Raw genomic sequence first — 16,711 nt, forward strand, 5'->3', positions numbered from 1 at the left:
CTCCCCACCCAATGGAGAACCCCACCATCGTGATCCAGCCAGGCTCGCACCACCCTCAGCTCCATCCCAACCTCAGGGAGCAACAGAGGTAGACGCAGACTCTCGGGGCAGAGAGATCAGCCACAGCGTGGGGCTCTTTCTATAAGAGTTGCAACCAGAGTGATGGCGTCGTGGGGCCAGGTGGGAAACTGCAGAGCATCATTTTAGGACTCCATCCTCCTGAGCATCATTTTAGGACTCCATCCTCCTGAGCATCATTTTAGGACTCCATCCTCCTCCTGAGCATCATTTTAGGACTCCATCCTCCTCATGAGCATCATTTTAGGACTCCATGCTCCTCCTGAGCCCCACTGCTTGCTCGTGGTGCCTCGGTTGTGATGTGACGCCTTTATGGGTGCCCATATCTGGGCCGAGCCCCGACCCTGGCTGTACCTGAAGACCTCCAGCCCAAAGAAGTGCATCTTCTTCTTCCCCCCTTTTATTTATTATTTACTCTGGGTGCAGGTGATTTATTTCCTCACCCCCCCCCCCTCTTCCTTTCCCATCTCCATCCCAGCACGTTGGTGAGGGTTTGCATCGTGTTTTCTGCAACTCTGGGATTATTTATTAGCCATTATTTATTTAATTTATTTCCCCCCCCCCCCCTCCGGCCCCGATGATCCGTTGTCCGTTGAGCAATCCCAGCCCTCAACCCCAGGGTTACCCATCACCGCGGTTGAGCTCTGCATTTAATGCTGATACTTCTTGCCCTTCGGAAGGTGCCCAGCAGCTCCCAGCTCATCCCTGATTATTTCTGTGAGCAATAACTTTGAAGGCTATGCAATACTTTGTGTTCTTCACCAAAATCCAGGCCGCTATTTTTGAAATCCCATCGGCCTGGTGAGCCCGGCTGGCCAAACCTCGCCGTCATACAGAGGTGTTCTGTATTGAGGTGGGAATTTGGAGGTCCCTGTCCACCAACCCAGCCCCCAGCCCCTCCAGATCCCTTTTGTACGGAGAGAAAATGTTTATCCTTTTGTAAAGAAAGCAGAACCGGGTTTTTAGCTCAAATAATAAAGTCGTGGTCTTGTTTGAAGCAGCATCGCCCTGGGGGCTGTCGCTTTCCTTGTCAGCGTGGTGATGGGGGGGGGGGAACCGGTGGGAGGTGTGATCCCAAAGGTGAAGTGTTGGGGTTATGGAGGGGGTGGGAGCTCCTTGAGTGGGGGGTGGGCTGGGGTGAGGATGGGCCCAGGAGGGTCCCCAGGGTGGGGGGATAACAATGGGGTGAGGGGCTCTGGGTGCTGCTGGGGTGAAGATGGGCCCAGGAGGGTCCTCGGGGGGGGGTTAACAATGGGGTGAGGGGTTCTGGGTGGTGCTGGGGTGAGGATGGGCCCAGGAGGGTCTCCAGGGTGGGGGTTAACAATGGGGTGAGGGGTTCTGGGTGCTGCTGGGGTGAGGATGGGCCCAGGAGGGTCCCCACGGAGGGTGGTGATGGAGGGGTGAAGGTGGTGGCACCTGACTCCCAGCTCTTCCCCACGGCTCTGTCCCTTGTCACCTGCACTGGGGTGCTCACAGGGCGCTCAGCTCACACTCGTGTGCACATCCACACGCACGTAGGGTGGCACACGGACCTGCCCATGCACACCCCACCTGCACTGCCACGTGCAGGCAGCGCTTTGCACGGGTCCTCTTGCACTCTCCCATACAGATCTGCACTCGTGAGCACACACGAGTGTCCCAGCCCCCCCCCAAATCCACACTCAGGTTGTGCATTGCACTGATGCTCAGCGCGTTGCTCCCGCATCCCTGTGCCCCACAGCTGTCCCCAAAACCCGCAGCAGCTCCTGGCCGCCGTGGGGGCATCTCCTCCTTCCATCCCCCAATGCGGGGCTGTGCCACGTGTCCCCATGCAGCTCTGGGCCTCCCTGTCCCCCCCAGCCCCACGCCGGCTGCTGCGCTGAGCCCAATGGGAGCCACTGAGTGTCACATCCCTGCAAGCTGCGCACAGTGAGGGGCTCTCGGGGGGGGGGCCAGCAGCTGCAGCCTCTCTGCAAAGGGACGTGTGATGGGGGATCTCCTGCACCCCCAACTCAGAGGGGGACATGGGTGTGCGTGGGGCGCACAGCAGGGATGGGGCAGCGCAGACATGGGGTGGTTGCAGTGGTGAGGATGACCTTCCTGGCGCGGGTGCAGAAATTACGCACACGTTTTGTCACACAGCGAGACATGGATCTGCACGTAGGAAGGGGTGCGGGCACGCGTGTGCACGCGTGTGTGCACGCTCACAGCCTCCTGCACTGCTGTGCGTTGCACACATGTAGATGCACGCGTGCACAGACCCGCAAACCTTCCTTACCTGTGGTCCTGGGTCGTGGCAGAGATGCACATGCGTGTATGCACCTATGCATGTGCATGCACACACATGTGCTCATGTATGCACACACCTGTGCACATGCATGCATGCACACAGCCAAACAGACACAATCCCATGTGACAGCCACCCCTGGAGATCCTTTGGGTGCTCCTTTAGGTGCTCCTTTGGGTGCTCCTTTGGGTGCTCCTTTGGGTGCTCCTTTGGGTGCTCCTTTAGGTGCTCCTTTGGGTGCTGCCGGAGGGTCCCACCCCCCAAACCGCCCCTCTTCCCCCTATGGGGTGGCTGTATAATTTCTAAGCCTCTGTAAAACCCGGCTTTAAAAGCTGTAATTCTGATATTGTTTGTAATCTGATAACGCCGTGAGCCACTGAGCTCCTAATGTGGCCAGCTTGGGAAACCACGAGGATTTTCCCACTAAGCCGAAATATCAGACTGGTTCTCGAGTTAATCGTCTTTCCCCCCCCCCAAGGGGGAGGTAGGGAAGGGACAGCAGATTTTGGGAGCTCGGTCAGCGTGGTCCCATGGGTGAGGAGCTGTGCGTGGTCCCCAAGGGGACACCGTGGTGGCACTGAGGACAGCAGCCGGGTGCGTGGGGTTTGCTGGGACATCCGCTCAGCACGGGCATCAATTAGGTTAAATGGGGTTAAAATGGGGTGGTGCAAAGCTGGGACCGTGCGTGGCACAAAGCACCCGACCCATCCTTGTTGCTGTCTGAAGGGAGAACTTCTTCCTTCCATGGTGCTGGAGGTGGATGTGTGGTTGGGTAGAGCCCCCCGATCCCCTCTGCCCGGGATCTGAGCTGCAGACGTGTCCCCAAATGGTGGAGGATGCCCACAGACCCAAAGGAGGTAAAGGCACAGGGGTTTGGGATCAGATCACCCCCAGAGCAACCTCATTCCCATTGAATTGAGGGCATGGAAACCATCCATATCTCCTCAGGGCAGCACTCTCCAACCCCATACATGCCTGTTGTTACCTCCCCCCATGCCCTATTGGGGACCAGGCAAAGCCAGCCCCCTCCCCATATCCCCACAGCCCCATTGAGCTGGGCTGGTCCCCATATCCCACAGCACAGCGTGGGGAATTCACCTAAATCCCAGCGCTGGCTCCATGAAGCCCCTAAGCTCCACGCCGCGCTCCAGATCAGCCGTGCTTCAATCTGTTTGCAAAGCTGTACAGAGTGTTTACGCAGCGGGGCCGGGGCCAGGGGATTAGGGCCGGCGTTCCCCCGGCATCTGCTCCATCCATCCTGCATCTGGAGTGTCCCACATCTCCAGAGCATCTCACAGCTACAGAGCATCCCATGCCTCCGAAACATTCAGCATCTCCGGAGCGTCCCATGTCTCCAGAACATCTCTCATTTCCACAACACCCCACATCCTGGGGCCAATCCACACCCCAGAGCCATCCCACATCCTGCATCTGGAGCATCCCGCATCCCTGGAGCAATTCCGTATCTCCAGAACATTCGGCATCTCTGGAGCATCCCGTATCTCTGTAGGATTCCACAGCTCTGGAGCATTCCACATCTATCTCCACAACACCCCACATCTTGGGGTCAACCCATTTCCCAGGGCAATCCCGCATCCTACATCTGGAGCATCCCACATCCCCAGAACATTCAGCACCTACGGAGCATCCAAATCATCCCCTATCTCTGTAGCATCACCTATCTCCAGAACCTCCCCCATCTCCAAAACACCCCACATCCCAGAGCCATCCCAGCACAGCCACCAGTTCCCAGCCCCATTGAGAGTGGGGATCACCCTGCCACGGGACCCAGGGAGCTCTGAAGATGCCACAGATCCACCTGGCACCCTGGGGAACATCCCTACCAGAGCTCAGCTTGGCCTTTCCCCGGCCCTGGTGGGGCTGCCTGACCTTAGGATGCTCTGGATGGGTGCGCAGGATAAGGAGGGACCAAACCCCACCTCCCATCCTGATATGGGGCGCTCAGATCTCATGCTTGAGCCACAAAAGACATCTTTTGGGTGCCACCAGGGCTCAGCTCTGTGCTCCCCATAGAGCAGCACGGATGGAGCAGCCCCAGCCCTGGCTGCGAGGCAATGCAGGCTGGCACGCGCTGCCCAGCACACCCACGTTCCTTTTTCCCCCCCTTTTTCCTTCTTTTTGTTTTCAACAATACTGTTATAACACAAGTTCAGGAACCTCCCTGCTTTAATCCCCACCAGATAAACTAACAGCGGAGAGATTTGGAGTTATTGACGAAGTCTTGCTGCTCGGGTGAGATTAGAGCTCTGCTTAATCTTGTAGCAGGAGGGCTTGGGGACGGTTTAATCAGAATTTGTACAGGAATAATCCTGTCTTTAAACTCGTCCCCATCCCAATCCCCCCCTGGTTGCAATCAGGGGGCGGCTCTCTGATGAAGAGCCCCCAAAGGGGGGGAGGAGAGAGAAAAAAAAGGGGGGGTTTCTAGGCTTGTGGGATCCCACAGGGATGCACGGAGCTGAGGGGAGGTTGGAACTCAAGGCTTTGCATGCACCCCTGGGTGCATCCCCCATCCAGATGGGGAAACTGAGGCACTGAGCTTCAATGTAGGGGGGCAAAGCACAGAGCTTGGGGGCTCGTCTGGGCAACGGGGCCGTGGAGAATCCACCAAGGGACCCCCAGCTCCAAGAGGAAATAGAAAGCACCCACAAACCAGCATGCATCCATAAGGCCGTGCGTTTTGCTCCCCAAACCCAACCTGGTGCTGCTTCCTTCTCCCCTCCGTGCCTCAGTTTCCCCCCCCCCCCCCCTCCTCCCCCCCGGGGGGAAATAGGGAGCACCGCAGCCTCTGCGGCCGCTTTTGTGCACCGCTGTCCCTTTCAGGGAGCACAAAGACGGGACCCGGCGGCACAGATGGACCCTTTCAGAGGGGAGAGCTCTCCTTTCTCCGTCTGCCACCGGGCTCTGCCTTCCGTCGCAATCCCCCTTAATTGAATCCGCACTTTCATAGCTCATTACCCCCCTGATGGATTGGATTAGCCCGGGCTGCGGCCCGCCGGCCTCAGCGGGGAACAGTTGGCTGCTCCGCGTCCCCATGGGGTGTCCCTCACCGGGGGGGAGGAGGGGGGGGGGGGGGGGACAGGGGGAGAGGGGACACAGTCAGCCCCGGCCGTTGGTCACAGCTCACGGCAACTGCTGTGGCTCTGCAACGGCTGCAGACAGCTGTGGGTCAACAGCACCGGGAGCAGCATCCCATCAGTGTGCCTGATCCACACCCCCTGCTCTGTGCTGGGAGGGTTTTGGGGGGGGGGGGGGGGGCAGGGGGGGGATAGGGGGGGGGGATGCAGGAGGGATTCAGGGAGGATGCAGGAGGGATGTAGGGAGATGCAGGGGGGGATGCAATGGGGAGCGGATGGGAGGTGCAGGGGGGATGCAGGAGGGGTGCATGGGGAATGCAGGAAAGATGCAGGGGGAATGCAGGGAGGTGCAAGGAGGATATGTGGGGGATGAAGAAGGGATGCAGGAGGGATGCAACGGGATGCGGGGGGGTGGCTCTGAGCATTTCCATCGCTGCCCTCACACTGTGGCTGGAACGGAGCCTGCAGCTGTGAGAAGTGATGGAGAAGAGGGAGCTCTGACCCAAACGCCTCCAGGATCCCGGCACGCGTCGCTCCCCGCTCACGCTCCCATATGCGCTAACGGCCGCGCTGTGGGGCTGCGCTCGTTAACCCGGCGCTGAGCGCAGCCCCCAGCCCAGCTGCCAGCGATGCCCCCTCAGGAGGGGCTCTGGGTTTGCAGCCCAGAGGGAAACATTAACTGTGAGAGGAGGATTCGTGGTGCCCAGAGCCTGGCAGCAGGATTCAGCCCCTCTCCCACATCCCCAAATGAACGGGAGAAGGGAGCACAGCCGCTGGGTCTGTTCTAGGATGTTTAAAGGAACACCTGAGCTTATTTGGGGTCATGTCCTCTACTCAGGGCAGGGATAGCAGCTTTCTGAGCCCCCTCCTGCTCTCCCCGTGCTCGGGACAGCATCTCCCTCCTTGGCGCAGAGCTGAGCATTGCAGTGCAGGGCAGAGCGCGGGGTTGGTGCTGGGAGGGCGGGGGGCTGCTGGGGGGGCATTTCTGCCACAGCACTGAGCATAGAGAGCAGGATGGCAGGTGGCTGCATGACGTGGGGTTCTTTGCACGGGACAAGAAGAGAGGAGGGAGGCCTCCGAGGTGCCGCGTGCCCAGATGGAGCCCCAGCTCCGACATCTGATCGCCGCCGAGAGAACAGCGCCCGCGGCGTAAATGGTTTATCCTGTCCCCCTCTACATCCTCATCCTCTTAGCGCAGCGCCGTGCCGGGCAGCCCCGTGGGCTGTGTGACCAGATGTGGTCGGAGTCCCATCGGGGCAGTTAGGGCCGTATCGCTTACGGAAGGGGATTAAAGCTCAGCATCCCGCTCCCCAAGGCCTCTGGGATTAGGATGCCACACACAAACACACACAAGCAGGGCTCACAAGGAGCTGGGACCCTCCTCATCCTCACTCTGCAAAGCTCCCATGGGGACGGTGTGGCACTCAGGGTCTGGCTGTGGGGTTTAGGGGTGACCCATGGGGTGCGGGGCAGACCCATGCCAGCGTCGTCCCTCAGGAGGACAACTTTCCTGGGGGCCTCTTGCCCACGTTTGGAGCTTCTCAGCTTACCCAGGGGAATTATTTGGGGATGCAGACACGGTGCCCTGCTTAGAGGTGCTCACCGCATCCCGCAGCCCCTCTGCACGATGCCCGTCACCTTTGCGCATCCCCCAAAGCCGCATCTCAGGGCTGCTCTCTCAACCTCGCCTCGCATAACCCTGACTGTAGGAGGGGGCACATCTGCCAGGCGAGTTTCTGTGGGGCACCGCGGGGACGGCCCCGTTCCTCCTGGGTGCAGCCCCCCGCCTCCCCCACACTCCCTCTCAGCCCCACATCCCCGACTGCGCTCAGGTGGGGGATGCGGCCGCGTGTCCCCCCCGAGATTGAGCATCGTCCCCATCAGACGCAGCTCTGGGGGGGCCCCGAGTCCCCAAGCTGGCAACAGATGGCTGGAGGCAGCTTGCTGACACCTGCCCCTCCTCTCTGCCCTGCTCCTGCCCTTCCCTTTCTTCTCCGCTTGTTTTGTTTCATTTCCCAACACTTTCTGGGGGTTCCTCTCCTCTCTGCAGAGTCTGTCCCCAGGGCGGGGAGACGGGGAGGGATGGGGTGGCCCTAGGGAAGGTCTTGGGGTCCCTTCCAGCAGTGCACAGTGTGCCGGACCCCAATGGATCTTCAAGGTCCTTGGCCACGTTCCTATGGATGCTGTGGGTCAAGGCTGGAGCAGGGACCGTGCCCACACCGACCCTCTGGCTGTGCTCTGCTGCTGGGTGTTATCTGCAGCCTTCAGGTCCCGGCTGCCAGCTTCCAGACGAAGCTGATTCCCAGGAACGTGCCCTCCTCCTTCCTTCTTGCACCTCCGGAGTCTGCAGCAACAAGGGAACATCCTCCTGGATGCAGCCAAAGTGAATAGCAGCTCCCCAGCATCCCCCAAGCATCTCTCAGCACTTCACCCCATTCCCATCGCAGCAGAATGGGAGCGGGGTGGGTGAGCTGTTCCTGCTGGGCTTTGCCTCCGTTCACCCCAGAAACGGCTGCAGGGAAATCAGCCCTGGGTGCCCTGCAGCTGCAAAGAGGAGAGCTGCAACCTCCGCGGTGCTGGGATCCTGCTGGATGGACAGGAAAGGGCAGTTGGGCATCACGGGGAGGATATCTGAGGTGGGCACGTGGAGGATGGGGTTGGGGAGGAGGAGCTGGGTGCTGTGCCAGGGCAGCCCTGCAACAAGCAGCCGCCACCAGCTGCCTCGACAGCTCCACCAGAAAGCTTTAGGGTGAGCTCCAGCAAGCAGATACGTGGGGCATCATCACCCCCCTGCGCTCTGCCCTGTGCAATCTGCCCCTTGCAAACCCATCCCAACAGGAGAGCATCCCCCCGCAGCTCCTGGGCTGCTGCATGCGTCCGAATGCATGGCACAGAGCTGGGGAAAGAGAGAGAGATCCACCCCCCCAACCCCGCACCCGGCCGTCCCACCCCCCCAACGCTCCCCAGTGCATCCCTATAAATCACGCTCTGGCATGCCCCCCTCCCCTTCGGCGGGGTTTGGGGGGTCACCTGTGACCCCTGGCAGATGGCGCGGGGACGCCCAGCCCTCCGCCAGGAACTGTTGCAGCCGCCATCTGTCGGGCAGCTCCAATCTCAGCAGTGCTGCCCGCCAGAGCAGCATCCCCACCCTGGGACCCCGTGCTGCTGCAAAAGAGGGGAGGGGGGGAAGGATGTAAATGGGGGGGGAGGATGTAAATAGGGTGGGACACACGCATACACACATAAAGTTGCCCTGCTGCTCGCGACTGTCCTGCCAGGAGCACCCGAAATCCTAAGGAGAGGAGGAAAGGGCGTACGTGTGAGGCTGAGCAGGGGGAGGAGCGGTTTTGAGGGGGCTCAGCACAGTTTTTGGGGTCTTTGTCAACCCCAGGGTGTGGGGGCTTTGTGGGGATGTGGGGGGATGGAGTTACAGTAGGTGTTGTCTCCTTTGGACAAGCTGCACACGGGGCTCCCGGGTTTGCGCTCTGTGCTGGGGGGCACTGGGGAGAGCTGGGGGTCTCTGGGGAGAGTTCAGCTGGGCTTCGGTGCAGGCAGCCCCCAGTTCCCCTGCGATGGTCCTCAGGGAGGGGACACAGCCTCAGGGACACAGCTTGAGGGACACAGAAGCTCAGAGGGCCCCAGTGGGGCAATTCCTTGGGGCAGGACCCACTGGAGCAGGAATTAGCCCGTTAGCACCCAGCTGGCTGCATGGCTGGGAGAAAGAGGGGTGGGGCACAATTTTTGGGGTGCTGCTCCAGATGGGTGAGCAGCACGGAGGCCCCCAAACCCACCCTGACCCACAGCAGTGAGGAACTGAACGCGTTTCCTTCCAGCCTCAGTATTTATTCCACTTGAGGTTGCTTCTGTCCACTGCAAATCCCTCGCAGCTCCCCGGCTCTCCTGCTGTCAGCAGGCAGTGCCACACTCCATGGCACCGGGGCTGCCACCTCCATCCCCCCACAGCCTCCATATGGGCTGTCCTGCTCCACACAGGTCCCGTGGCCATCCGTCTCCCAGGGCAGGATCACTCCTGCCCCATATAGGGGGCCGTGCTGTGGGGCAGCCCATGGCCCCGGAGCAGAGGGGCTGCAGATGCCCCGTTCCTCCTGGCCGGGACGTGGATGGGCTCAGGGTGAGATGACATAGGCAGTGGCGATGTATTTCTTGCCATGGCCATAGGTGGACTTGGTCCAGGTGTAGGTCTGGATGCTGACGCCGTGGCCACCCAAGCTCAGGTGACATCTGTGGGGACATACAGCTCTGCCCCACACCATCGCCTCCATAGGGTGTCCCCATGCCTCCAACCCCACCCCAAAGCTGAGGGCAGTGGGACCTGGCTCAGCTGCTCCACAGGGTTTCCCAAATCCAGAGTGGGGACAGGAAGGCGCCGCCGGCTCCGTGGCCAGAGGACAGACAGACGGACGCAGTACTTACGCCCTCCCAGGTCGGGCAATGAAGCACAACGTGTAGATGCCAAATTCAAACTCGGGGCTGCAGCCGATGAAGGCAGAGCCCACCTCCTTGTAGAAGCCGTCCCAGCTGAACTGCAGCCCCAGTACATCAGGGTAGGTGTCCCACTGGAAGCAGCAGAAAGGGGTTTGGGGATGAGATCCTCCATAGCAGGGCATGGGAGCCAAGCAAAGCCTGGCTGCACCCCAAGCAGGTCACTCCCAGCCCCACATCTGCCCCATTCGCCCATTGCAGTGGGACCTGCCCACCCTGCTTCCGTCCCAAGGCCCCTATACGGGGACGCAGCAGGCTGAGTAGCTCTGCCCCACATCCTGGGGGTCTTGGGATGCGGCTGATGGAGTGGGGTCAGCGCTCCCTGCCCAAATCCTGCATTGCCCCATGGCATGGCTCACCGGCCCATCAAAGTTGTGGCTGAAGTAGTTGACCAGTCCCTGCTTTTCCAGGAGGTAGAAGCGGATCCAGTTGTGAAATCCACTCACTTTCCCTTTCTTAATCTCCCCTAAACACAAAGGAGAATCAAAGTGAGCCGGGCACCCTCACCCCAAATCCCCCAGCTTTGCCCCCCTTTTAAACCAGGGATGTGCTCAGATGGGGCCGAACGCCCCAAATCCCAGCTCTGCTTCACTGTGCCTCCCCCAGCCCAACCCAAATCCCCCATCCAGGACCCCAAGGAGCCGCCCCACGTTCCCCATCCTCCTGGGGTGCGCTCCACCTGAGAAGACGTGCTCGAAGCCGCTGGAGTCCTTCTCTCCATCACCTCGGGAGTAGAGCCCAAACCACATCTCCTTCAGATCCTGCAGGAATTCCTCCTCGGAGCTGTAACGATCTGTATGCAGAAGGAATGAGCTGCTGGATCAGCACACGGACCCCATCACGGCCGGCCCCGGCCTTGATCCAACGCTCACTTTTTTGATGGAGGAAAGCAAAAAGTTTCTTCATGAGCTCCGTCTTCATCACCTCCCGGAGGAAGACGTTCTGCTCCTGCAGCTCCTCGGCCGTCACCTCCTCCTCACGACCCGTCGCCCTCTGGTAGTTGTCCAGCAAACGGATGAAGCTGGCGTAGGTGGGTTTGGAGAAGAGCTTCTCGTTGACGTATGCGTAGAGCCTGGGAGAGAGCAGGACGTGAGCTGGGGAGGAGAGGGGTAGGAAGGTCCTATAGAGGGGTCCGGGTGGGCTGAATCCATGGGTTGAGGTCAATGGGATGAGGTTCAATAGGGCCAAGTGCTGCACTTGGGTCATAGCAACCAGCCAGGAAAGACATGGAGGTGTTGGAGTGCGTCCAGAGAGGGGAATGGAGCTGGGAGGGGTCTGGAACACAGATGTGATGGGGACTGGGGTGGTTCACTCTCGAAGGGAGGATCAGGGGTGACATTATTGCTCTCAACAGCGCCCTGAAAGGAGGTTGGGGTGAGGAGGGGATGAGAAATGACGGCCTTCGGTTGCACCAGGGGAGCTTCATGTTGGATATTACGAACAATTTCTTCTCCAAAAGAGTGGTAATGCATTGGCATGGAGTGCCCAGGGAGGTGGTGGGGCCGCCGACCCAGGAGGGGACAAGGAATGGCAAGGATGTGGCACTTGGGGACGAGGTCAGCAGGCATGGGGGAACGGGCTGGGGTTGGACCTCGAGATCCTGGAGGTCTTTTCCAACCTGAATGATTCCATGATTCTACAGCTCTATGAGTAGAGACCCCACATGAAAACCATCCCTGCCCCCAAGCCCAGCTGTTGGGGTCCTGACCACGGCATCCCCTTGGAACCATAGAATCATTAAGGCTGGAAAAGCCCTTTAAGACCACCCAGCCCAACCTCCCGGCCGTGCACTGGTGAAACACACTCACGGCTCGGGGGAGCGATCCTCCTGGAGCCCCGTTTGGTCGGGGTCAACCTGGTGCTGTGGGTTGATGGCGATGTCTTTGGGTTGAGCCTTGTTGCGATCCGCCCCATAGAGCTGCTCGGAGACGTGGAGCAGCTCCTCATCGCTGATGGCATCGTGGCTGCTGGAGAAGTGCTCTGAGGAGAGAGATGGGAGCTGGGGGGGCATGGCATGACCCCAGAGCATGGAGGGTTGCTCCCAGCCAGCACCAAGCCCTCCTTTTTTGGGTAAAGGCCTTCAGGTGCGATGCTGCTCCCCGCAATCCCTGTGGGGTGATGCTGCTCACCTTCAGCACGTCTGTGCACCGCTTCCTCACCTGCACAGAGCCAAGAGAAGAGCTCAGGGTGAAGGAGCTGCGCCCAGCACCGTGCACCCAACGGCAAAGCAGCGCAGGAGGATGCATTCAGCCCTCTGCACCCCATTGCTGGGTGCTGCCCACCCATCCATGCTCACCCTCCCCGCAGTGCTCCAGGTAATCCCAGCAGCAGCTGTTGCGGCTCCGGCAGTCGGCGTCGCAGTGGCACTCATCCTCGTGGCTGTAGGGTTCCTCGCAGCGTCCCCTGCAGGAGTCGGGGTCCGTGTACAGGGCTTTGGGGGAGAGAAACAACAGTGTGGTTCTGTGGGGCGGGCCAGCAGCCCTGCTCCATCCAGACCCAAATCCGGGAGCGGATCTTCCTTCTGGGTCCTGGTGGACAGCAAGGAGACAGCATGGGGATGAAGGGACAGCATGGGGACAGCCACACTGGGGGTGTGCAGGGGGGAGAAGAGGAACTCTGGCTGCTGTGGGGCTGAGCAGCCCCTCAATCTGCAGCATCCCAGTGCCCAAAGCGCTGGCTTTGCGCCCTGACACCATTCCCTCCTCATTTTGGCAGAGCAAAACGGACCAAGCTCCACGGCTGGAGCTTACTCGGGAACCTTTGGGATGGATGAGTTGGGTTTGGATCAGGTGAGTCCTCAGGACAGCTTCTCTGTGGTCATTCAGCTACAGAGACGTTGCGGCCACTTGGCACCAGGAAGCGCCTTCCTGGCTCCTTCATTCATCCCTGCCCTGATTCACCCACTAATGCCCGCCTCAGCCCATGGCCCAGAGCAGCACCGCATTCCAGACGCCTTTATTTGCAATTCGCAATGAAAACAGGGGACTCCTTGCTGAGCTATTTACACCATCCATGCATCATGCAGCTCCATTACGCACCTAAAATTAGAGCTGAGCCCCAAGCTGTGCTATGAGCAGCGCCAACATCGTGTCCCAAAAGGACGAGGGGCCCTCGCAGGGTGCTGTATGGCACCAAGGTGAGAGACAGCATTGGCAAACCCCAACCTTTGTCGTGACCTCTGAGTGTTGCACTGAGCGATTTCTCCCTGCAACCGCATCCATTGCTCTGCTGTTGTGCGTTTCGCCCCAGTTCTGCTGTTTTGGAGCTGCCAAACTACAGGGGGTGGTGGGAGGGAAGAACCTCTCTGCCTCAGCACCTCTGGTTGCGCACTGCTGAGTGCTGCTTGGCTTCCTGGGGTGCTCCTGGAGGAGATTCGCCCGTGGTTCTACTTTGTCCCATCCGGTGGTTTGAGGTGAGCGCTGCTCCATCTGCCCCCAGGTCACCCAGCTGAGCAGGTCTGGAGCCCCAGTGGAGATGAGCAGCAGCAATCCCTGTCTTGTTTCCATCCCTCTCACTCCCAAAGCACCAGTGGGGATCAGTCACCCCGAATGACACATCCAGGCTCATTTTCCAGCTGCAGCCATGGAGGGATTGCACAAGGCAGGAACTGCCCACGCGTGGGTCAGCGCTGAGAAGTTCCCTGAGCGTGTTATGGCAAAGCCCAGCACTGGGATGCACTGCAGCTCAGCAGGGCTGGGAGCTGCACAGAGCCTTCAGAGAGAGCTCAGCATCGGCCGTTCCCTTCCAAGGCTCAGGTGCAAGAAGAGCTGCAGCATCCCAGGCTTTTCCCTGCAGTGGGATGGCTGCAGGAGGGTGTTTGCTCACCAGGTTTGAACCTAAAAACAGCCATAGGGCAGCCTGCAACTCTTCATGGTTACGTTAGAACTGCTGGAACACTCTCTGGGGAGAAGAACCAAAGGGAGAGCTGGCAGTGCTGAAGGAGGTCAGGAGGAGAGGGATGTGTCCTGCAGTGCTCAGCATCTGTGCATCTGTGCAATGCTGTGCCCAAAGGATGCTGTGCCAAAATGCTGGGCCCAAAGGATGCTGTGCCCAGGGGTTGCTGTGCCCAAAGGATGCTGTGCCCAAAGGATGCTGTGCCCAGGGGATGCTGTGCCCAAAAGATGCTGGGATCTGTGTGGAGAGACCAGGGCTCGTCCTCCTGCCCTCATCTCTGGCCCATCACTCCCCTACACAGGACTCAATCTTCCTGCCCTCCCCCGGCAGAATCCTCTCCCGATGGTTGCCAAATGAGGCAAGTTGAGGACAGATGTGGTTTTGGCAGCCAAATCCTCAGGATGGCCCCCAAACGACGGAGTCTGCATTGAGTTTGTGCCAAGATCAGTGGATACTCTGCCTGCATGGAGCCAAAAAGCCCTTCAGCTCCTCAGCCAGAGCCGTGCTTCCTCACGAGGGTCATTAATCAGGATGAGAACGTGGTGACTCCTCATGGGCAGCCCAACGTGGAAGCAGCTCCTCTTACACCTTGGCCTTGCAAAACTCCTCACTGCTCATCCTGGGTTGAGCCGCCTGCTCCTGGAGCGTCAGACACAGCTCACAGCATCAGAATGGTGATGAAACTCCTTTGCTCGAGAACAGACCACAGGTCCACACTTCATCCAAGAATGCAGCAGCGGCAGCAGCTCATCACGTGCGGCGTGCCGATGAGCAGAGCCAAAAGCACGATGCTCAGGTGCTGCTCCTTATTGCAGCAGCCATCCCTACCCATGCATCCTTTAAGCCCTGCTCTGCCCCATCTCTCAAACCCTTTTTTTGTGCATTGCATTGCATTGCAGCTCCTGGCCATATAGAGCGGGGCAGAGCCCTCTAACTCACACCAACAGCTGCAGGGATGATCCCCGAGCTCCACAAGCACCTCTTGTGTGACCGATGATGGGGTGACCAAACCCGCTGCCACCAGACCTGTCCCACAGGTGCTGCCTTGTCGACCCGGGATGCTCGCAGCCCTGGAAGCTGCAGGCAGTTCTGGTGATGCACAGGGAGGTGATGACAGCTTTCACACTGCTTTGCTCACTGCCCGAGGTGTGAGCTGGCTCGAGGTGAAGCCAGGTGAGAGCCTGGGGTGCTGGGAGCCCCAAAGCATCCCGGTGTGCTTCCAGTCTGAGCGCTGGAGCTGTGCTGGTGTGGCTGTGCTGGTGTTGCTCTGTGGCTGAGCTGTGCTGTCTGGGAGCTTTGGCTGGTGCTTGCCGTGGGCAAAACATCCAGATTCATGTTGTGCCTCGCAGTCGCTGGGCTCCACCACCCCCCATCCAGCAGCAGGTTTGTGGGTAAGGAAGTGGAGAAATCGCCCTCGTTGCTCTCCCAGGATGAAGGAGCAGAGGGAAGGTGGGTTTACAGGAGAAGAGCACGGCAGCGTGCCCAAAACCCAGCCAAGAGAAGGACAACCCCCATTCCATCACCAGTAGAAACCCCAGGGAAACCCTCCAGCATGGAAATATCCCCCACTCTTTGGGAAAGATCCGACCCCGTTCCAAGCACCTGGTGCACCTTGAGCTCCCCACTCCCCAAATCCCCCCTTCTTTCAGCCCAGTGCGGCCCCCTCCCCACGCAGAGCTCTGGTACTCACAGCCCAAGGCCATTCCCACCCCGAGGAAGAGGATGAAGGCCTTCATCATCCCGGTGCTTCGCAGCATCTCAGCTCTCTGGCAGTAACGTGGGTGCTGCTGAGCTCTCCCTGCTATATGCGGGTCCCCAGAGCGGAGGGAGGAGCCTGGTGAAACCAAGGACCTCACTGCAGGCTGCACCCCAACTTCACCAGAGCTCATTACGTGTGTGTCCTAATTACAGCCTGCCCAGAGTGGGAGGAGGGCTGGTAATTCCAGCTCCTGGGATTGCTCCACTTCTCTGTCTGCACTTCCCCAGGGTGACGGTTGTGGAGCAAAGGGAAAGCATCTTGGGGGGGTTGGGAGGGGGGGTCCTCACCTCCAAGGGGGATCAGGGTGGGTATTGGTGTCTCTGGGTGCTGCATCCCCGCATCCCCCTGCCTGTGCTTCCCCAGAGAGCCCCGCCACCAGCCCGGCGTGCAGCCCTGGGAGCTGCATTTTCCTTCTGCCCACCCCCTCCTCATCACCACCAGCAAGATCCACGACCACCCCCCCTCCAAACCCCCACTCCAAGCAGATGTCCCTGCTCTGAACAGCACCCAGCCCAGTGGATGCAACCTGTGACCCCTCCAGCAGCACCCATCCTGACCCCACATTGCACCCCTTGGCACACAGCTGAGCAGTTCCGTAAGGAAAAAAGGTTTGGCATCCTTCTCACCCCTCTGTCATTTCCTATCCTCCTCCCTGAGCTGCTGACCCCGCTGACACGTCCGTGCTGACAGCAGTTTTGTTTTCTGGGATGATTCGGTGTCATCATGAGCTGAGTGTGCACGAGCTGCCTCTCACACCCTGCACATGACCAAGCTGGGAGATGCTGTAAGATTTGGGATTTTCTCATGCCTGTAATTGCTTTGGGACCAGCTTGCCATCACCCTCAGGCACCCGGGTTGGGCTCTGATGAATGCCAGTTGTTCAACACCGATGGGGAAAATGCCTAACAAGCAGCAAAGGTGGAGGAAACAGGGAAAAGAAAGAAAGATTCCTGGCTGCAAGAAGTTGAGAGCGATACCCAGGCACTGGGTTTTGGCTGCGGCCATGGGGCGTCCATTCTGCTCCTCTCCAGGATGCTGGGATGGGCGATGGGTCCTTCAGCCCCACAGGAGGAAGAGGAGGAGATGTTGGGATGTGGAGCAGCCCCATGGAGGAGG

The 16,711-nt window shown here is 59.6% G+C and overlaps 1 protein-coding gene across 2 annotated transcripts; it reads right to left on the reverse strand.

Moving 5' to 3' along the window:
* Positions 1-9,279: 9,279 nt before the first annotated feature.
* Positions 9,280-15,852, reverse strand: LOC122192103 (poly(U)-specific endoribonuclease-A-like). Of its 2 annotated transcripts, XM_042892569.1 has the most exons (9): positions 15,527-15,852; positions 12,239-12,373; positions 12,072-12,101; positions 11,751-11,922; positions 10,815-11,014; positions 10,622-10,735; positions 10,302-10,408; positions 9,874-10,016; positions 9,280-9,681 (listed from the first exon to the last, which is right to left on the reverse strand). In XM_042892569.1, exons 1-9 carry the CDS (start codon positions 15,723-15,725, stop codon positions 9,567-9,569), a joined length of 1,215 nt encoding a protein of 404 aa, XP_042748503.1. In that variant the 5' UTR covers positions 15,726-15,852; the 3' UTR covers positions 9,280-9,566. The 2 variants fall into 2 exon arrangements, with proteins under 2 accessions (XP_042748503.1, XP_042748502.1); XM_042892568.1 differs by lacking the exon at positions 15,527-15,852 and having other exon boundaries at positions 12,239-15,100.
* Positions 15,853-16,711: the final 859 nt, after the last annotated feature.

This window comes from Lagopus leucura, unplaced genomic scaffold (assembly GCF_019238085.1).
Source record: "Lagopus leucura isolate 7727_CA_CO unplaced genomic scaffold, USGS_WTPT01 202-0_obj-0_obj, whole genome shotgun sequence".
Lineage (NCBI taxonomy): Eukaryota > Metazoa > Chordata > Aves > Galliformes > Phasianidae > Lagopus > Lagopus leucura.